Source organism: Rhea pennata, chromosome 3 (assembly GCF_028389875.1).
Source record: "Rhea pennata isolate bPtePen1 chromosome 3, bPtePen1.pri, whole genome shotgun sequence".
NCBI lineage: Eukaryota > Metazoa > Chordata > Aves > Rheiformes > Rheidae > Rhea > Rhea pennata.
In genome coordinates, this window is record NC_084665.1 from 5,239,945 (window position 1) to 5,262,907 (window position 22,963).

At 38.3% G+C, this 22,963-nt stretch overlaps 1 protein-coding gene across 7 annotated transcripts in view; it reads right to left on the bottom strand.

Annotated features, from left to right (window-relative positions):
- Positions 1-1,682: 1,682 nt before the first annotated feature.
- AFTPH (aftiphilin) overlaps positions 1,683-22,963 on the bottom strand; it is a 48,141-nt gene continuing 26,860 nt past the window's right edge. Inside the window, exons 6-10 of one of the 7 annotated variants that reach the window (XM_062571427.1) lie at positions 22,222-22,344; positions 15,572-15,632; positions 13,845-13,928; positions 9,779-9,902; positions 1,683-2,911 (exon numbers count right to left, since the gene is read on the bottom strand). In XM_062571427.1, coding sequence (XP_062427411.1) covers positions 2,767-2,911; positions 9,779-9,902; positions 13,845-13,928; positions 15,572-15,632; positions 22,222-22,344 — 537 coding nt within the window. In that variant the 3' untranslated portion in view covers positions 1,683-2,766. Of the gene's footprint in view, positions 2,912-9,778; positions 9,903-13,844; positions 13,929-15,571; positions 15,633-18,390; positions 18,771-19,176; positions 19,297-22,221; positions 22,345-22,963 lie in introns of those variants that run through there. The other 6 variants (XR_009957814.1, XM_062571428.1, XR_009957813.1 and 3 more) reach the window with 6 other exon arrangements.

Here is a 22,963-nt window from a genome sequence, read left to right on the forward strand (position 1 = left end):
CTGCCCATAAACTTACTGGCAAGATTAAATTAGACAGGAGATGCTGCATCAATAGGAAGAGCATGGAAAGATATCCCTAAGAAGCCAGACCTGCTGGACAAAACTTTCTGTGTAAGAAGAAAGCTGCCAGGAGAGAGGCAGAAGAGCCTGTCTGTCCATCCCAGAGTTGACAAGACTTGTGGCATCAGCCTCAGTAGAAACCTCCTTTTCCCCTGCCATTTCTCCTCCCTCCCCCGTGTTTGTGAGCCACAAGTACTGCATTTGGAGACTTGGAAGACAAATGGGCAGCTGCCTCTAGAGGCAATTGTGAGGAGACTAAAGATCAACTTGCAGCTGGCACTTCTACCCCCATCTCTCCTTACTACTTTAGTCCACTTGCTGCCAGACAAGGATCATGAAGTCAGCTCCCAAATGTATTCTCCTTGAAACAACAGCCACAGCTCTGCACAGTGACTGTACCACTACTCTGCCTCTCAGGGACATGCTACAGCTCTGATAACAAAAGGACTCATTTTAACCCACAGCAACCCACTACCAGAACTAAATCACATATAAGTTGCACTGAAAAACACTACAATAAACCCGTGAGATCACTGAAGATAATTTTGAGGTGAAACAGGCATGAAGACAGTGCTGTAATGAAATTGCAGAAGCAGCGATTCTAAATTTTGGAGGGATAGATGGTAAAGCAGATGGCTTTTGCATAAACCCTTTCAACTACAAAAGGGTATAGTTTTATGCCACAGCATTGTATGCTGCAGCACTAATCAAAAAGCAAAGAAAACAAGTTTAGGTTTTACAAACTTCTTTATCACAACAGTGGGAGCTGCTCTTTATGTTCTGAGTAGCCCCCGCTCACTGAAACACTTGTCTTCACAAAGGTGGAACAGCAGCACTAATCTCGAGCATCTTTCAAGAGGATTGCCTAGGACAACATTTCAGCTCCTCAGCTAACGATACTGAACTTGAACCCGATCTTTGCTGACCCAAGTGCTGACAGACAACCAAGAACTCAAAGAGGAGATAAGGAATATATTGGAAATTTGTCAGAACTAGGTCTTACCTGATGAACTGGCAGTGACTACTGAACACTTAAGTAGCTGTGCACACAGTTAAGGTTAGACATGGAGAGTCTATGCTCGTGCAAAGCATCCTGAAGAAACATCAGCACTCAGAGCATGCCTTACCCGCAGACAGTCCACCCATATGCACTGAAGAGATGTTGCTGGAAGAGCTACAGTACAAACTAACACATTAGGAAATTTAAAGTGTACAATACATAAACATTTTTAGCTCTAACAGGGAACTATGCAAAACCATTTATCCTTTCTCACCTTAATCTTTTTTTTTTAAACACAGTTCAGTATTGCCAATTACTCTGAAGAAGCCGCTAACACAAAATACCAATGTGTCTTGAGCCATAAGGCCCTATAATCCAGAAGGCAAGTCAGAGGCAGAAATAAAAGACTGTATCATAACATATTCAAAAAGACAGGACAATTGAAGAGAGGTCTGACTTCTCCTTGTGCAGAACTCAGATAGCCGTATTTTCTGGCACTGTGCAATATAAATCAGAAGATTCTGCTGTTAATACAGTGTGCATCAGTTTTACCGTCAACAGTAACATGACTTACGTACACATTCTCTATAAAAAGATAGCAGACTATATGCACATATATATGTATCTTTTAAATTATTTTATTTCGTGTAAGCTAAAAGAAAATTTACACACTTAAATCTCAAAAGACCTTGGGCATGCACATTGACCTTTTTAGAGGTTCTTCTACATAGCTCTCTTTTTTCCATAGGAATTTCCCCAAACATTTACAACCCATAGTTTTTACTGTATATACAGCCTAAAACCATAGCAATCTATGATTATGTCATTTTACACTGTGCAAAATCAAACATAGGAATAGTGGTACAACAAAACAAAAATTAACAGGTAAATTTCATTATAAGACATTCATATAGTTTTGGTCCTTCTTTTCCAAATCAAACTGATTGAATGCAGACAACCTCCTAATGACTCCAGAAATCAAGTGTTTAGACAGTGATCCATAACCGGAACGAGAAGTTACTAACAACATACCTTTCAAAAGGCTATATTGTGGACAGAGCCATACTGTTGAAGTTTAAGAACATAAAAATTGATCAACCAACCAATCAGCCAGAGGGGGAGGAAAGAGAAGGAGGAACAAAAGAAAAATACACCTTAAGGTAGCTGGAACAGAAAAGAAATTACTGGGTTTTAAAGAAACAACAACTGAAAATCCACAAAGGAACAATATAACCTTCTGTTTTTTCTCAGCAACAAGTGTTTTAATATACGCAAGAAAGAAAGATGCTCAATGCAATCTGAAAACCTTTAAAGGGAGCTTCACAGACTGTGAAGATTGAAGTTTTCTTTATGTGTTTCTAGGATTTATTTTTTTGGTTTTCTTTTTTATTTTTTTTTAAGTTTTTAAAGTTTTGTAAGAAGGACACCACCAGTGTATTTCACAAAGACATAAATGTATACACCCCAGCACAACAAAAAGAATAGATCTTCAAAAAGATTCACCCCCAATTATTTACATTTTTCTCTAATATAAATTTAGGACTCCAGTATGTAAATAAATATACATTACTATGTATACCTTTCTAGTGCTGCTTACCAACAAATCATCTGAACTTGAATTTTTTTTAATTAAAGCAAGATTGCTTTTTATGACCCACAGAGGGAAGAAAAAAGAAATCAATAGAAAATGTCCAATTCACATCACTTTAGTCTACCTTTTCTTGGCAGCTTGTTGAAGGTGTTAATGTGGCTGGGAACATCAACACCTTGGCATGCATGAAAGTTAAGTCAGGAAGGCTAGAAATCACCTTGGCAGCCTCTTCACTAAGATGTTCTTCCTTTTTAGGCTTCCTGTTGAGAAGAAAAGAAAAAAGGTACATTAGTCCAGTACCTGATATCCTATAGATTACTGAAAGAATCCCTGATGGAAGCAAGGTTCTGCCAGTTTGTCTCCCACTGACAGCTACTTCTGTGTAAACTATTCAAATGCTATAGTACCTACCTGCCTACCAACAAAATGTTAACATGGAAAATCAGTAAACTGTTTCTGAATATTCTTGCAATGAGGAAAAATGATTTCCTATTTAGATTTTTTTTTGGCATGTTCCAACACACCATTCTGGGACTACTCACTTGAAGAGCGTAAGACAACAGAAGTATTACTTCTAAAATACCCAAGTCATTTACAGTCCTTCATTATAGCATGGAACACCTTGAAAGTGCTTTAAGTGCTTAGTTTAGTACTTTTAAGACAAAAAGAGAAGGTACTCGCATTATATTTCTGACACAACCTTCTTTAGATTATACACTATACTGTTCTACACCAATGATCCACAAAACCTTTTTACCTTCCCCCCCAGGTCTTATCATCAGCAAAAAGTGGCTCACGACTTGTAGCTTTTTGCTTGAAAGTGCAGTAGTACGTGCTGCCAAACTGAAACACTCACCAGTTTGAGAATCATTGTTTACTTTTCCTTTTGCATCCTTTACAGCAATTACTGAACACAAATCGATAAAGATGCCTGCATCCCATGTCCCTTAGTTTGTACTACTACGCAAAAAACTCGTATTTCTTAAATAAAATGAAATCTGGCACAAGCTATTACCAAAGACCCCCAAACACCCAAGCTTTTCATACTCATAGCTTATCTTGAAGAACACTGGCTATTACTAGAAAAACTGAATATTCTCCAATTATTCCAGCTCCAAAATGGCATGTGCTACCCTCTGCAATGACATTAGAAATTCTAGCTAAATAAGCTCCCCCTTTTTGGGGGCAAAAAGCTGAGACAAAAGGCTTCAACCAATAAACTGCCTCGTTCTAGAATGTTTCAGAAATTTCTTATTTCTTGTCTTAGTCAGAGGCTTTAAACTGAGCTCACGACAGGGCAACCTCCACACTGATCATGTACAACAGCATGTACTCAGGTCTTCTTGTCAGCGCCCACCAGGATTGCTCCTTTAGCTAACCAGGAATCAGGAAAAAGCAAGGGGCTATGTGTTTTGCTTCAGCAGCAGTCTTAGAATTTCTTGGCTAGGGTAAAAGAGAGAAAAAGAGAGCAGAAGGAAAAGAAAAAAAAGAAAAAAGGAAAGAAAAAAAAGTGAAGTAGGATTCAAACTCATCCTTGACATCACTGCTCATCATGTTGACACTGAACTATCACTTCTGTTTGCTACTTGAAATTTCCACTTGATGAAAGATCTTTAGATGAGGCAGCCTAGATACTAAATCTGACTTTCCTTCATGAGAATAACAGTATTTTCTTTTCGCTGCTGCAGTGGAATTTCATGAGCCACTGACTAGGCAGATTACCAAATTCTGGAGGATAAACAAAGCTGTGTGCTGGATTTACTGAAGAAAGAAGCGGAGAGCCAATATGTGCCTCCTTTTCTAACAACTTCACAGGCAGCTCTGTTTGCACTTGAAGAGGACTATCTCAGCTGCTGAAATGCGGTTGTCACCCACCACTGTGTTATCAGTATCTGGTGCCACTATTAGTAATCACTTACCACAAGCCTCTTAAAGGTACAAACTCCTGGCGATCAAGGACTTACAGTCACAGCTAACAAAGGAGTGTTTGACAGAGGAAGCCAAAGGAAGCGGGCCGATTCGGAGATCTGCCTTAGAAGGAGTTCCTGCAATTGTCACCAGGCACCAAGACGGAGCTCACACACTCCTGGTTATTTATATGCCTCTTCCTCCTCTGCTCAACTGTGTCATGCTAAGGAATGGCACTGCTGGGGCCCAGAGGCAACGCTGCGTTTCGTTCAGTGGGCGTACAGAGGGTATTTATCACAGGATGACGCTCCGGCTCTTGCCATACTAGCTAGCATCTGCAACCCCACCACAGATCCTGCACACCAGTGAGCACAGTCAGATGCTCCCTTCCTAGCTTGGAGACCCTGTTCAATAATCTATCTACTTAATGTGCTCTGTAAAAAGCATCTGATGGAGAACAGGTCAATATGCTTACACAGCAAAAGTTATTTAGCTGTGACCTACAGCTATGGATACAACCACTTGGTAATGAGGCTCAAAACTTTTTAAAATCTTCCCAGTGCAAAAGGGAAGGGGATTGGCTAATGTCTCCACTTCGCTACAGAGAGGTGCAGGTTCCTCCAGAACAAATAAAATTGGACCCTGCACACATTTATCCTGGATAACAGACCACTCAGCACCTTTGGTAGCAAATATTACCAAGACAACTCTGAAGAATTGCTCACTAGTCCCTAAACTTAAGACAAAGCATTATTATCATCACTCCAAGCTGTTTTTACCCTTAAAACTTACCAAATTCCCTAATAACTGTGTGTGGTGACAAGGACCATTTTGAGGGAAGCAAAAGAAATAACATGAGTCATGTTAATTCCAGTCACCAATTTTGCTAAAGATGTTCCCACAGTCAAGAGTATCTTCTGCTAAACCCTGCTTCGAGAGGGGCCATTGCAGAGCTTCTCCTGCTCAGGCATTCTTAATTTCTAGCTACCTTCAGCTCACAGAACTGACACTCGAATGCGAAAACTGTGGGTTTGTTTAGCTGTGCTACCTTCACTTGCTTTGGAAATACAGCTCTAATTTCTAAAACATGCAAGGACCTGGTCCTGGCTCAAAACAGGAGCCTGCATCCTTCACGTTTTGGAACTGCCTCCTGCAGAACACTTTGCTCCATCCATCACTTCTCTTATGCTACCCTACATTTCCTCCCAAGGTGCTCCAGACAGAGGGAATATCTTTCCCAAAACAGTTATGCCAATCCCTCTACCTGCTGACACAAAATTTGCTTTTTAAAGGTATGTGTACACCTAGCTACAAGAAATTGGCCAGACGCACAGTAGGATGGTTGCTGGGAGAAAATTTAGCAAGAAACAAGGAATGCCTTGACACCCAACTGTTCTGGTTTACATTCTAATTTTTTCCTGCAGCACTCAACCTTTCAGGACTTCAGTGATCTCCTATGTTTGCAAAGAGTTTTGTGAACAGTACCAAAAAAAAAAGAAAGAAAAAGAAAAAAAAAAAAGAAATCAGGCTCTAAAAGCAATGAGTTAATTACAGTTATGCACATCAAAAAAAAAATCACTCTGTAATTAAGAGTTAGCCTGCTCCATCCAACACTGCCCACAAGGAATATTTACAGTTTAAATTAGGTTTTCGACCATTTCTTGGAAATGTATCAGCACTCCGCTTTCCTTCAAAGAGACAGCAGATAAACTTTGATCTTTGCCAATTCTATGGAATTAGGCAAGACTGCAGAATCTCTCAAGTGAAGTGCTATACTGGATTGCTGACCTTCACCATTTACTGTTACTTTTAAGATTTTACACCCAAGCTGGGAAATTTCTTAAATTTTCTTCTGCTCCTCTCTCAACATTTGCTTTCCAGCTGCTACCTAGCAGTTTGTGAGCAAAATATGGAGCTACTTCAAACACACACAACTCTTCACATGGCCTCCTACGGCTAAACAATGATATTTTTGCTTGTAACTTTACCCTCAGGGATCCTGAGTTCAGATGACCTGCAGACAAATAAGGGACAGTCTTAGTGCAACAGAAGTTGCCATCAGAAAGGTGTGAAGCCACTAGCTACATCTTGGCCCAAGCAGTTATTACGGATAGCTAAAAATCTGTATTTCCAGGCTGGCAAATGAATAAACTGGCTGAAAGGCAGAGCTCAGAGGGTTGTTATCAGTGGTGCAGAATCCAGCTGGAGGCCCATGGCTAGTGGTGTCCTCCAGGGCTCAGGACGGGCTCCCATCTTGTTCCACTTCTTCATCAATGACCTGGATGAGGGGACGGAGCACCTCCTCAGCAAGTTTGCTGATGATACCAAGCTGGAAGGAGTGGCTGACACACCTGAGGGCCGTGCTGCCATTCAAAGACCTGGACAGGCTGGAGAGCTGGGTGGAGAGGAACCTCATGAGGTTCAACAAGGGCAAGTGCAGGGTCCTGCACCTAGGGAGAAATAACTCCATGTACCAGTAAAGGTCGGGGGCTGATCTGCTGGAAAGCAGCTCTGCTGGAAAGCAGCTCTGCAAAGAAGAACATGGGAGTGCTGGTGGACAGCAAGTTGACTATGAGCCAGCAATGTGTCCTTGTGGCCAAGAAAACCAATGGTCTCCTGGGGTGCATTGGGAAGATCGTTGCCAGCAGGTGGAGGGAGGTGATCCTGCCCCTCTACTCAGCCCTGGGGAGGCTTCATCTCGAGTCCTGCGTTCAGTTCTGGGCTCCCCAGTACAAGAGAGACATGGAGCTACCGGAGAGAGTGCAGCGTAGGGCTGCAAAGATGATCAGAGGGCTGGAGCATCTGCCCTATGAGGAACGGCTGCGAGGAACAGCTGGGCCTCTTCAGCCTGAGGAAGAGAAGACTGAGGGGGGATCTTGCCAATGTGTACAAGTACGGAGTACTGGAAGAGGTTGCCCAGAGAGGTTGTGGAGTCTCCTTCTCCGGAGATATTCAAAACCCACCTGGACACAACCCTGTCTACCACGTTCTAGGTGACCCTGCTTCAGCAGGGAGGTTGGACTAGATGATCTCCTGAGGTCCCTTCCAACCTTAGTCATTCTGTGATTATGTAATATCATCTTTGCATTGGCTGTATCCAGCCACTTCTATTTTAAAGGCTCCAGTTCTTTACAAAAGAATAAAAACCATAATTGTGTTAAAAAAAAACAGTAACACACTGCGGGGTATCCGGCATACTGCTGAGGCCCTCTCGTATCTCTGAAGGCTTCTACTTTGAAAAACTGAAAAACAGATTGCTTCCCTCCTCCCCGGGAGAAAGAAATGGGAAAAGAGGGGAAAAAAAAAAAACCACATTCATAATTTTTAAAATTCAGAGTTAACAGAAAACTTCCAAAATTTACTTAACATTGAAAACGGGTGCTTTAAAACAGCTAGTCTATGTGTATCTGAACTCAATAGTTAAGTCTAAAGTCCCCAGCATTCCCTATAGCCTGCTATAGTGCAAGAACTAGAACCTCCTCACATCACTATTCAACTGGCTCAAGACTGGGAGAAGAACTTTGATACCTTTGGACTGAGAGCCTTAACAGAGCAAATCAAAGCTTTAAAGAGCAACAGGCGAAGTATTAAAAATACTCATACCAAAAATACCCCAAAATACAGGAAAATGGAGGTGAACACTTTTTTGAGTAAAGCAGACTTCTTTGCTCATTTGTAAATAAAATGCAAGCTAAGATTTCTCAAAGGTCTGCCAGGTAAGCAGGCACAAATCTATGAATGGACATAAAGAAAATATAATCCGAATAAATATATATCTGGATTTTGTATGGCCTGCTATGAATTTTGGTTACTTTTTAGACATAGAATATATTAAAAAAAATCAAGTGTAACTATGTTTTTTAACTAGTGGAAGTTAAACTTTTTCACCAGCGCATTTTCAGAAAGAGTGTAAAGCTTCAGGCACCCTCTGGATAGCAAAAAAGCCAAGCAAAAGCCAAGAAATCAAATCTGCATTGAGGTGTGGAGTTCCCTCTACTGGTTCTCAGTTGAAATTTCATGGCCTGTTAACTGTTCTTTTATTCAGTATTAACTTTGATCATTCGCACTGCAGGAAAAGCAGGAAGATAGTTTTCCCATAGAACATGTTTTGAAAGAGCTCTTGTGAATTCTAGTTTTAGCTATTTAGAGAAAGCCTAGCACGCCCAATTATCACAGATCATCATATACACCGAAACCCTCTTCAACCATGTCTTTTAAAGTGCTATCCTGTACAGAAGCACATCTGTTCAATTTTAGAGGGTTGAACAAATCTAAAATTTCCTCAGAATGAGGATATGTTTCTGTTTATTAATTGAAAAGTAACTGTATTTATAAATAACTATGGAATAGGCATTTCCTCAACAATAGGAGCATTCTACTGTGGCTCTCTGATTCTCCAATGGGCACAGCTAAGACAGTCCAGGATCCTACTGCTAACACACAAATTCAAAAAATAACCCCCTCAAAATACAACTTTATAAATGGAGAGAGTATTCCGGCCTCATTAAACAGGCCAGATTTCGAGGAAGATATCTGACATCTGAAGCCTGCATATAAACTCTACCTACAGAAAAAATGCATCTAGAAGAACTTCAGAGGAGATCCGTGAAGCAGACAGGACACCCCAAACTAACTGCACAAACTTCATGCTTACTGCTTACGAAATGGCTTGTAATGACACAGAAGTGAACCTCACATTTCATTGAAGTCTTGCCAGGCACCAGAACTACATGAAAAGGGACAAACGCTGCTTTTTAGAAGTCAGTGTTTACCATTTTACTTGTGGAACTTTCCATATTGATAAATTAGGTAAAGGAAATTAAAAGGGTTTTCTGTCAAAGTCCTAGGAGCTTCAACTACATTCAGTTTAGTTCAGTTTATTCTTCCATTCTCAGAAAACTTTTCTTTCTTTCCTTCTTTTTTCTTCAGAAGGTCTCCTTCAATTCAGCCCTTGGCTCTAACTTTTTTTAAGTTTGCGTCCTGCTTTTTTTTTTCCTGTTACCTCACAAACTGCTTCTCAGTTTATTTTAGAGTTTGGTGATAATTAGAAATAGGAACTATAGTACTGTGAATTTCTTATTTGTAATGTGCAACTTTTTATTTATGTCTGAAACATAAACCTTTTCTTCATTCAAGAACTTGTGACCTAAAATGCCCCATTTCCTTCTCACATTTTGAGCCACCCTTAGTGTTAAAAAGAAGTAGCAAACATTCTTTACCTTGTGGATGAGCTTGCCTTCTCTACAGTGGACATGAGTCTTGCAAATGCATCTGTCACTCTGTTGCTCGTATTGGAAGTTTCCAGTTTTGAGGTTGTCAATTCATACAACTCTGGATCCACACCTTGAAGTATAAAACAATAATCAGCAATGGTTGGAGGCAAGTATATCCACAATTAGCCACAGACCAACTTGCTACAGACTCTGTTTTCTGTAAACATCTGAATCACTTAAAATTTCAAGATATGTGAAAAAAAAATGAAGGGACATGTCTGTGTTTCTAAAACAAAGTCCTCTCCCCATCCTTTTCACAGCAGCTTTTATAGCTGCACCACAGAAAAATCACATGCATTGGCTTAAGACAGGCATACAGGGTCTCAGCCTAAGAGTAAATTTTACAAAATTGGGTTATACCTGCAAGAATATCAACTGTGTAAAACTGACTGTCTTAATTAGTTTTGACTCAACAGTTTCTATTAAAAGAAAACTGCACGTTAAGACTGATTGGCTCTAATTAGAAATTATATGCTATATTGGCATGTATTTTAATGAGTTTAATACCTTGCTTTGTATAAGCAGTTGGCTTAGAATCCTATTCAAAGTGAGGAAAACTAGTGTTAAAAAACCCCATGCATATGGAATGGCATTTAAAAAGTTACATAATACTTTAAATGCTACCAAAGCTTTTGGTCTGTGCTCCCATTCCACCTTCCAAGTATTTATAGAACACCAAATATCTGGATGTTTCAGCCTTGATTTTCTTAGCTTCAGATATCTTAGGTCAGATACTGAATTCTGACATCATTTAATTTGCAAATGAATTCCAAATTTTAGCAGACATAATTCTGAAAACAATGCAAGCAACTGAAACTTCATCAAGAAAATCACAGATAAGGGTGAAATTCTGCCTGTTTAAAACAAAGCACTGTATCTCAGTAGGAAGTGCATTAACTCTAGAATTTCCAGGTATTATCTCTAATTTGTTGTTAGTACCTAGAAATTAGAATTACTAAAACATATCGAGGAAAAAATGCTAAACCACATCTTGTTCCTCTGAAGCACTTTAAATTGGTGATGTTCTTCTAGTTATAATTTTAGCTATTTTATGCTACATGGGTTTAATACACTTCACATATACTTCATCCACAATTACAGATATTTTTCAAAAACAGGGTAGAATTTTTGAACCCAGATTACAGAAGTATCTTATTTTACGGACTCCTGCATTCTAAACAAAGTGTAACATTGATGTCAGCAAATTTGGACAATACAGAACCATTTCATATTACAGCAGAAAAAACATTGCAAATATCTGGACACAACAGTACCATGTAGCTAGCCAATATAAAAAGTAGTATTTATAACCTGACACGTTGATGACTTTACCCGGTCTACTTCCTTGGTTCAAGACGTTTTTAGACGTATTCCATAACATGAAGTTAACAAATCAGAAAAATCCCTGCACCTATCATCCTTCCTTTTTCCTCCAATAATTCAATATGGTGTATGCAAACAGGTGAGGTTAATAAACCTCACACGTGCTTAGCATAGACTCTTCCCAAGCAGCGTCCTGACCATTCATCACTGCTGCACAAGTTAAATATCCTTCGTTGTTAGGAAACTAAGCCAATCAAAAAGAGAAATTAAGAAAATAATCTGGTTAAGCTGCAGAGGGGGGAAAATGCTTCATTTAATAGAGGTTCATTAGAAAAAAAAATCAGCTTCCCTTTTAGCCCACAGTTTACTCTGGAGTCACAAAATTAAGTTGCACCCAGTTTCACGCACCACATGGAAAGATGTACTGTGGTGAGACCAGGATACCATGTTTTTTTTAGTATTGTCAGATGTTTACAGAACATGGAAATAGAAAAAAGCCCAACTATTCCATAGAATATCCACTTTCAAACAGGGAGAGGAAGACTTGAAAAAATACACTTTGACTTGCAGAAGCCTGTGAAATCCCATTAAGGTACAAATTAAGGAATCCTTTGACATGCAACTCTGCAACAAACATAAAATGCAACCTCACAAGTTAAACCACTGCAATATTCACATTTAAGGTCCTCAATTCATTTTCACTGGAACATGATTTATGTCACTGCTCAATTTCCAGTTCTGTTAGAGATACCCTTTAATTCAGCTACATTTAACTCAGCTAAATTATCAACACAAAAAATAAAACAACACACTAAGTCTGTCTGAACATACGGGAACTGAGCCACTCCCTGTTAATGACTTCGAATGCAATGTTTTATAAAAAGCTATTTTGGCTACTGATAAGATTAGACTGTGAAGAATACAGTATAGACCTAGAACAAGTAAAACTAAGGTCTTCAGAGAAAGAACAAACTTCTACTACTTATAAAATTTCTTCTTGAAGCCAAAAGATCTAATAATTTGTATTTCAATTACAGTAATTAAAAGTTCACTTTGCTTTTTTATTAGAGTTGCATATTCTCCATTTTATTCAAATGATCAGAGAATAGCTAAGGAAAGCACTGCAAAACCTTAATGAGATATTGAAGAAAGTTAGCCAAACAAATCCCACACAAAGCTCCTAAACACACACACACAAACACACGAGCTGCAAGCCAAGGAACAAATGACTTTCCCAGAAACAAGTCAGGAAGGGAAAAAAAAAAAAAACAAAAAAAAAAAACTAAAAACATAAGAACAGGCACTATATGGCATACCAAAAGAGGTGGTTATACCTGTACTTGATGAAACAACAAAGTGCAATAAAGGAAAACAGAGTATCTCTTAAGCAATCACTTCAAGTGTGCACAGCAGCAGGATACAAGAACACACCCAACTGTATGAGCAGTAGCAGAATACAGGTACTGGGTTTTGATGATTTGCTGCTACTCTGTTGATAAACTTGCACACTTCTAAAAGGATTTTTATAATCCATCTGTAAGACTCAAGCACCCTGACTTTGCTACCTACCACTTTCACAGCTAATCTGTGATCTTTCATCTGGCAATATTTGTCAAAGGTGAAAACAAAAGTACATTTGGAATGCAATGCCATACAGTTGCCTTTAATGACCAGATTTCAAAATTAAAAAGCATTTTTAAAAAAACTAAAATACGAGAAGTAAGAAATCAAACTTTTAGAGAGATTTTTTTTTTCCTTAAATTAAAATCACAAACCACCCTCCTGTTAGGGAAGTGAATGTCATTGCTTCCCAATTGTAGTCAGCCATTGTACTGAAAAGATATGTATCTTATCTACTTATATGCACTGGAATTACTCACCAAAATATTCCCTGAAATTCCTGCAGCAATTTATTCAGAGTGTAGGTTTTCACATGCTTACACAAAATACGCAAAGCATGTCAAAACCATATGATAAATGAATTCAATTACTTTCATATTTTATTGAAAGGAGAAAGTGGTATTTTCATCTCCTTTTCAACAGCAAATTGCAGATAAAAAGCTTTAGTTTTAAAATTAACGTACATAAACTTCTAATGCCACACAAACATGCAACTATCCTTGTTTTCTATTATGAATGTTGTTAAAACACTTTTTTCACTGTATCACTAACATGAGCACTTTCACAAAGAAAAGAATTACAGCTCCCTTGTAGCAGCAAATACCAGCTGATCTGTGATACATTAAGCCTCACACCTTTATATTCACACACAACTCCCAAATAATTGAGTGTCTCCAATTTATAGAATTATTAAATGAAAGTAGGAAGAATCCTATTTTTTTGGAATAGTCACCTCCATCTACATTTGCCAATTATTCTCAAGTACTTAGAAACATTAACTTTCAAATTTTTTCATTTGAAACAAGTGTTTTAACAACTTATTTGCAAGAGCATTAAGAGCCATTCATTCAACATGTGACAATACAGAGCTGACAGTACCTTTTAAATACTTCGCACTTGATACAAAACATCAGAAAACAGAACAGAGATTAAAAGAAAAAGGCAGCAGAAAGACATTTTAGGAAACAATGTAAAATTTCTCCTTGTTTATAGGAAAGTCAAGTGATGTGCTCATGCTTTTTAGTAAGTTGTTATAATATTACAGTTGTGGTTTTAACACTCTGCTGACCTGGGATTGTGGTGGTGCTGCTAGAGCTACTGTCATCCACGGGCCCAAAGAAATCAAGGTTCAGAAGAGTGGAACCTCCACTAGCTTGAAATTCAGTGACCGTGTTGGTAGGCAGCCATATAGAAGGTAAGCCAAGGGAGGGGTTTATGTGTAAAAAGGGGTAAGACACACACTTGAACATGCAAGTTGTAATTAGTACTCAGTACACAATTTAAAAATTGACATGAAAACAATTCTTACAGTATTAGTTTGTACCTTCTAAAATGTTAACAACTTAATTCAGTGCACATTTCCTTATGTACAATGCAGCAAGGAAATCAACACTAGTAACTTTAAAATATAAATATTTATTTCAATCTAAAAATTAAAGAGAACCAGCAAGACCCAGATAGAAAGATGTGACCAGTTAAAGGGAAACAATATACAGGTCAGTTGGTAATTGAACTATAACGGGCTTTTTCTCCCCTCCTTAAAATTCAAAGTCATTCTTTTACCAGGAAGACTTAGCAGGTCCCCAAATAACAAAGAACCCCAGAAACTACCAAGTTTCATTTATCAGCTTTAAGTGATTCATTACCATTATCTTAAAACATTGTAAATGCATGGTAACAAATGCCACTATTACATCTAGTTCCCCACTGGTAAATTATACTGTTCCCCTTTAGTACTAAAACAGAAATCAAACCAAGATACATTTTTTTAAAAAGTTGTTTGTTCAAAATGAAGCATGATGATTTGACTGAAGTAGTAAGACACCAGACAACAGCAAAAGGGTCCATCCAGGCTTTCCTTCAGCACCATGATATTGCTATCCAAACTGTTCCATCCTACGTGTTTTGAACACCACCGTGAAGCAATACCAGTGGAGTAAGAGCTGGAGTTAATTTTGGCCTGCTTTGAGTCACTTACACATTACAAATTAACTGTTGTTAGCAGGCTCCTCTTACAGGTGTCACTGTCTTTACACTTTTCTAGTCTGTCAACCAAATGAATTTTCAAAACTTTTTTTTTTATTTCCTTTGCATAAGCTTACATTTCTGAGACTGGAGATGGTGGCAAATTCACTTCTCTATTAAAATAGACACAGGTGAAGATTTTTTAATGCAATAACTATATACACTTATAGATACAAATAAGCTTGTAGCTACCTCTTAGATCTAATATATTAGCTAAAATTAGCTTCGAGTTAAGCAAAAGTGGTAACAGATGAAGTCATATTTTTGAAATATAAAATATCTGTAAATCTGAAAACTTTCAGGTCAAGAAGTGTATCTTTTGCAAATAGGTTTTGGTTAAAATATTGTGCTTTGAAATAGCCATTATCGACAAGTTTGTCATTCAAAGGGTGTCTAAAGAGATAGTTCATGGTGAAAAATACTTTTAAGAAGTAAAATTTGTTAATCTAAAATGCTCTTTTATTCAGAGTTTCATTATGATCCACAGTTATATATAATGAAGTGTTAATACTGCAGCTGCGTGTCATTAGCGTATGGCAAGAATCTAAAAATACTAGAGCATTATTTTTAAGACCACATAATACTTCACATAGGGGCTCAGTTAATCAGAAAGAAAGCCTGAATTTCCAAAGTTAGGAGTAAGAAATAATCTTTTTATATATATGTGTGCATATATATTTAAAAAAAGTAATCAGCAGAGAGATGTTTGTCTGAACTTTGTAGCTTTCTTATCTCTAGCTCTGGTGCTAGAGGCTCTACGGAGAGACGTACCATCTAAAGGGTTAGTAAGGCCACTGCTACTCCAGTCAAACTGGACAGGTGGTAGAGATTCCTAGAGTTGAAAAGTCAGAAATCAGATTTTATAGTCAGTTCAGGTTACAACAATGCAAAGCAGTTCAAACAACAGATTCTTTAGTGCCGAAATACTAAAAAAGATAACTGAATGAGCAAGTCCCAAGCCTTTAGGGGGTGAATATTTTCATAATATGTGCTAAAGATTCAAAGCAGATTTGTTTTACTACATGAAGTCTCACTAAATTCCAGATAGTACAGATTAGGTAACTTCTAATTTAAAGAAAAAGTGTAAATTAACTAAATCATATGAATTGGATAAAAAAATTAAGACAGTTGAAAGTTAAGCTTGTATTTTTTTCATGGATGACATGGCATTTTGCATAAGAAGCTGTATATATGCAATTCAGAGGCCAATTTTAGAGTAATTAGTGAAAACTGTCTACACATCCATGCTTTTACCTATCTACAGAAGTAGTTATTTATCACAAAAGAGACCATAATTCTTTTTCTTTTTCTCAGTTCGGCCCTACAGATAAAGGCCAAACTAAACTTGTCTTACTAAACAAACTTGTCTTAAAAAATCCTGCAAATTATTATCCTTTACTGATTAACTCATTTCCATATATAAACAAATCAGTGGTAAAATGAACAAAATGAGCTCGGAAACACTGACTCCTTGTGGGAGCCCATCCATGCCTTTTCATTTCTTCTTGTTCAGCCTTTTGCACACATACACATAAATCAAGCAAGCAACAGGGACCATGTTTTACAAGGAATATACGTTCAGGTAGAGTGCAACTTGCAAGTGCTGTCCCCTTGTATTCTCAGCAAACAAACCAATCGGACAGTATCAAAAATAAGCGGAATAAGTAGATCTTCCTACTTCAGTCCGTTTCACTTCAGTTCTCTCCCCACTGAAGTCAACTGTGAAGCAAGAAGCACTGGGAAAGGACGTGCCTTTGACTCCACAAGTTTGATCAAACTAGCAGAACAGTCACGCTCATTACGGGAAACCAGCAAACCGAAGCTCTCAGTAACGTTACTGAAAACCCATCACTCTAGCTGTCAGGCTTCAGTGGCTGAGATGTACATTCTGCTTGTTTTTGTAGAAAGCCAGGCTACTGAGTTTACTTTTAAAAGTTACAGCTATCAAGCACTGAAAAAATAAGCAGATTCATGAATCAAGACTCCAGAAATCTGAGTTACCTGTTTGTACAGTTAGGCAGACTGTAAAAGGCTACGTAATAGATGTTTGTAGAAAGAAAAATAAAGGGAGTTGGAGGCTTCTGTATTTACTTACAGTAAAAGCCTTGCCTAGAGAAATCTTTCCTACCTAATGAGCTAGAAATATTTCTGTTACAGAGGAGTATAACTACAACAGTATTCACTCCATGGGCTTAAGGAGTTGATGTTTATTCTTCATTTTGTTTTGGTAATGAAATTACTGGCACTCAAATGACTTGCACAGAGTAATAACGTTACTAGTGCAGAAGCTGTATTTGATGAAGTAATGATCACTATGATCAGCAGGTTGTTTAGAGTTTGTCATACCTGAAATATATTAACATTAAAAGGATCTTTCACAAAGAAAAGAAGGCTAGTCTGATAATTTAGTTTTCTACAGTGAGCAAAATGAGTTCAAGGTCAAACTAGCTTCCCACCTATGCCAAGTGACTGGGCAGAGCACCCATAATGTTTTTGTCTCAGCAGATTTTTGAGTTAGGACTGATGAGTGTGACAGAGTTGCATGGAAAAGGTGGTACCAATGACTGGCCGAGATTTTCCCTTTAATTCTCAAATTTACCAAGGAGATGGCAAAGGATGCGTTCAATTCCTCCTAAAATGGGGAAAATAACCCCAAATCAGTAAATATACTTTTCTACTCTGTAGAATGAGGCCATTCCGCTTACTTGAAACACTAGAAATTGCAAAAAAGGAGGTGGCAAGAAATTCTGACCTAATCTGTACAGCATGTTGGCAAGCCCTGGTCTTCACAAAAGCAGACAAAACGAAAGCAGGAGGTAAAGACAAAACTCAAACAGAAAGGAAGAGTTTTCTGGTTCTACTGACCTTGGCCCTAACAGAACTACACTGGGACATTCAAACACAGCCTTGAAATCTCAGGCAATGGAAACATGTACTGCATATGGGAACGTAACATTTTGTCTTTCAGAGATTGCAAGGTTGTTAGGATACTGCATTTACAACTACTATTTTAATAACATGTTTTAAGTGCTCTATTTAGAAGAATATTGAGAATCAGAACAGACCTCTCACTCCTCCCTCCATTTTAGATTATAGGACAGGGTACAGAAAAGAAGAAAGCATATTTAGCTGTCAGAGTACTACTCAGAATGCTAAGGAAGTGAGAAAGAGGGAACTAAAATGCCTGCTGATCTTCCTGCATCATATTTCACTTTCTGACACAAGTGAGAGATATTTTCACACAGTAATTTTAGAATGCTATTATGTAAGAGCTCCTTTAATCCAAAAGGCTAAAATGCAGAAGTTCGTCTCCATGCCAATGGAGCTTCTTAAGGCTGTGGGGACAAAAAAAAAAAAAAAAAAAAAGGCTTGCAATTCAAGTATATTACCTATATACATATATAGGTCCCACAAATGAGCACTCCAAGCATGACTTTCCAAAAAAGGCTTACACAGAAGCAATTCATACAATTCACGGTGTGCACTGGTTGGCAAAATTACAAGAGCTCTGAAATGCATTTTTCTCAGACACCACCTTTAAGCTGCCTTATTACATTTGCCAGAATAATAAGTTCTGTAATATTTCTTACCTGTAACTGTTACTGTCAATAAAGCACCATATATTCTTGGATCTTTCTCATGTGTAAAACTGGAGAGCAGTTCCATGATGGAGCCTTGGCTGGTGGCCAACTATACGGCAGTTTGCACCTGTCATTGTTAGAAGTCCTGATGGCCTCTTATGCAATTAAAATTGTTTTTAAAAACCCTCACCCCATGAGGTTTAATTAAGATTCAGTCCATAATAGTCAGAAAGTATAAAACACATATTCTGCCATTACCTGATCTCTAGTTCAGGGGTTTATAAGCACATGGAATTGCTGTAATAGGTACCTGCAGAAAAAAAATTACTGCTGTTTTTCTTCTGGGAAGTTCTCGGTCACTGTAGATCTCTACTCCAATATTAAACTTACTAGGCAAAACAAAGCAGAGAAGAAAACCCAAAGTTACTCTACATACTGGGACAAAGCTACCAGTAGAATCCATCAAAGAAAGATAGTCCTGAATAGAGAGAAGATGCTTTGAAACAACACCAAAAGAGCAGATGGATATCTGGGCAACTTTTTACAACAAAATCAGAGAGAAGAGGGGGGGGGGTGTGCATATTTATGTGTGTGTATTCATATTAAATGTGTATTTAAAAAACGATACTCTTAACGAGAGAACAGTATGAAATCAAGAGAAATCAGTCAACACTAACTCCAAATAGCAACTTTTTTGACAAGCACTATACTGCATTTTAACTGCACTGCCTGGAAACTTGGTCATGGATTAGAAGCCCACTGTACTAGATGCTGTGAAACAGAAGAAAAGGGTACCTGTCTCAGGAGTTTTGCAATCAAAAGGTTGCTTCTTTGAGCAGCCATTCTCTCTCGTACCTAATACGCCTTGGTAGGGCTTTGTACTTCAGACTTGAGAAGTCTTCTAGGTACCATTCTCTTAGATAAAAGAAATAGTGTTCAGGGGATTATTTTGTATTCGGTTTACTGCTTTATAGTTAGGAACACAGAGGAACAGAGAAATAACCCCCTCCACACACCTGTTAATATAAATAATGAATCAAAGAAAAATTTAGACATCACCTTCGAGTATAAAACAGAATGAGCCTAAAAAAACCCACCATTATACTAACAGCTACTGTGATAGATCAGTAACTTAACTTTCTTGAGAAGAAAAAATAATTATTTCCAAAAAAACAAAAAGCTTGTACTTGCAGTTTAAGTAGCCCAGATACAGATTTGTCCACTGTATTTCCATAGCCTGATTAATGCAATGAGATCCTTGGCAAAAAACGAGACCCTTCCAAAAATTCAGTTTATATAACATCTAGGATAAATCATTGCAGATAATCTGCTTTCTTCTAATTTTTCTTATTTCTTTTACTCTCTACTTAAATCTCTGTGTATCATCTTCCTTTCCCCTACAACCAAGAAATTGAGAAATCATTTCTGAGTTTCTACAAATGCTTTTCCAATTCCAACTTCTGCATCATCACAATTTCTTACTTCCAAAATCTCACTCCATCAGCAGGAAGTCGCATGCACAGACAGACACTGACTGTGTAAACAAGTCCCACAAACATCAAGTGTTCAAAGCAGAACTCTTCTCCCTTAAGCACAGCATAGGGATCTCTGAACCAGGATCTATTCTTCCAATAGAAAAGCCAATATTCTGAAATCTCTGAATACCAGAATGACTCATCTTCATCATTGGAAAATGGAGGAATTGAGAAATTCAACCCAGTTAATGCCTAACTGCTTAGCTAAGCTTAAAGATACATACAGCTGTATGAAAATTACCTGTGTTTGGAATAAAAAGTTTCAGTGCCCATTAAAATTGCCTATATTTCCATTTCGTAATTATCAGCAGCACAGTTCCTAATAAAATGTTTATCGAAGTTTGAGCACATCTTCTCAATACTGCTCCAGTCTGGAATATTCCCAGGAGGTAGTCTGCCCAATGTGACATAAAAGATGGATTCTCTCAAAAAATAGCAGAAGCCACAAAGCAGAAGATACCGACATCAAAGAAACAAGGTCTCCAAGGTGGACATTTGCTGACTGTCCATGCCCATAAGATTTCGAGATTCCACTTAACTGCAGCCATGTCTCTTAGCATTCTTGCTAGCTAGAATTTAACAGCTCTCTTTCCCCAAAACTTATTTTAGTGCTTGTCTTTTTCGAAAAAAAAAAATCTAAGGCAGGCAGCCAGCAGTGCAGATTGATAGCATGCAAGCTTTTCATATGAACAGCTATTGAACTGAGTTTGTCAGGCCAGTAAGCTGGGGACAAAATTATCAAACTCCGACAAATAACAGGATATCCTGTTAAAGGGATACCCAGAAGTATAAAACATTCTTAATTAGAGGAGAAAAAGTAAAAGATTTCATAAGTAGAGGTACTTTCTTTCAGCAGTCAGCAGAAGGACTGCCAGGCAACTAAGAAAACAGCACACCTCAGAGACGTTGCTAGTTGAGGCTCTCACAGCTCTCTACACTACGAGGTTTGCTCTCTGTTCCCCCCTGTAAAAGAGGGGATCCTGAATTCTGCACGAGCCAGTAAAATTTTCCAACTCTGCACAAATACAGAAGCTGCATAAGTGATTTCTTCAGCTCCTTACTTCTTCCAATACACAGCTCAGATGCTTAGTTTCACTGTAGGATTTGTGAGAAGCAGAACAGGATATATCAGCAAAGATATACATTACGACAAAACATTCAAAATTCTGACCAAACTGACATAGTCAGTGCTATTCCACAGTGCTGACAACGGAAAAAAAAAATTCTCCTCTGGTACAAGCCTGTCACAGTTACAGCTCTGTAATATGGCAGAGCAAAATGCTCACGGAGATCACTAAGCTCAGAAAAACCTGGCACCAGGGTAATTCCTTCTGGAATGCCTTCATTCAGCAGTCACAAGCGTAACAGGTACCTGAAGATGCTGAGCTCACCAAAAAAAGGCCTGTGCTAAGGAGGGACACAGCAGAATCTCTTTCTCCAAGCATATGCTGAGCACCACTGTGGTGGCATGCTGAAAATTAGAATGTCTAAGCATATCCCACTAACTAATTGCCAGCTAGGTGCATTTTAACACACAGGCCATTTATGTGGTCTACTATCAGATTATCAGAAAACACAGAACTCAGAACTCAAAATCAAACTCTGAACTCATTTTGTATCACACTTAGACAGAGAAACTACCCAAGTGACTGGACTGTTCAGTGGATAATCATTCAAGAAAGCACTTTGGTATAAAGTGCCAGCAGAACTCAGGCAATCAAAAAGGCAGGTCCCTCTGCTTGTACGGATCATACCCAGAATCTCCTTCCAGATAGCCAGGCTGCTTTCTATGCCACTTGGAGCAAAAGGAAAAGGAAAAACAGAAAAGAACACAGAAGTATATACATAAACAATCATCTAAAAAAACAGATGCAGTCCAACAACTAGAATGGTTTCCTATGATAAATTTTAGGGGAGGTGGGGGAAGAGGAGATGGAAGTACCTTAGCCTGGGGAAGGACAATTCTGAAGTTACATCTCAAAGTTGAGGAAGCAACCCACTCACAGGCCACTGGTTTTAAAGCAACTTGCTTTAGAGCAACAGAGATCATCAGGACTCTTAATAAATGCTGGTCTCCCTGTTGTTCACCAACTGCCACAGTCTTAGCATGGAGACTTCCTTCCAGTCACACGTGAAAAATAGATCCAAGAGCAGAGATTCAATCAGACACTACAAACACCTGTTCTTTGCGTACCGGTGCCTTTGAACATACCATCTATATCTTTAAAATATGAAGGAAGAGGCAAGTCATCCTGTTTTCTCTCATTCTTTCTTTTCCCCCTTTTTCTTTCTGTTTATTTTTTACCTGGAACTGGTCAGGTGTACATGTGTTCATCTCTGGTGATACAGGAGGTGTCTGTCCTATCGAAGCTATTTTTTCTGCTGCAGATATGGGTTTCAAAGGTTCCTTGGTAGGTTCTAACATACCCTAAAAAAATAAAAATCATACACATGCACACACACAAATATATATATATACACACACCAAGAACTGCAGACACCAGGAAAGAGAAGATGCTGTAGTAGTAGTACAATCCTCGGCTAGTGGCTTGGGGGTAATCATACCTCCCTAGGACATATTCAGTGAGAGGTGCAGAGGGACATGAGGAGCTGGGGGGAAGAAACAGAATCAAAGGTCTCTTCTGGTTCCTTAGGCTTTCATGAAGCCTTAGAAACATTTTAGTGTCAGTAACAGAAACTCAAGCTCTTAGCTGGAGCTTGCTTTCAACTTTCAAGAACGTAACTTAAGCTGGAGGAAATAGTTACTTGATAAGGGGACATTTTTCCCCACCCAAATGTGTGCAGACTGTTGCAGAAGTATCAAGTGGCACATCAGACAGGTACAAGTGCATTCACTCCATTTTTACAATTAGGTAATTCAGAAGATGCAAGTCAAATTATCAGTTTGTAGAATGATACTAAGATCTGTAACCATTGCCATGGAAACAAATGCATTAAAAAGCTTTAGGAAGACTAATAAAGTCATGTTTTAAATTTTACAAAAACTGTTCAAAGCCGAACAGTAATATCAAAGATATCTGAAACCT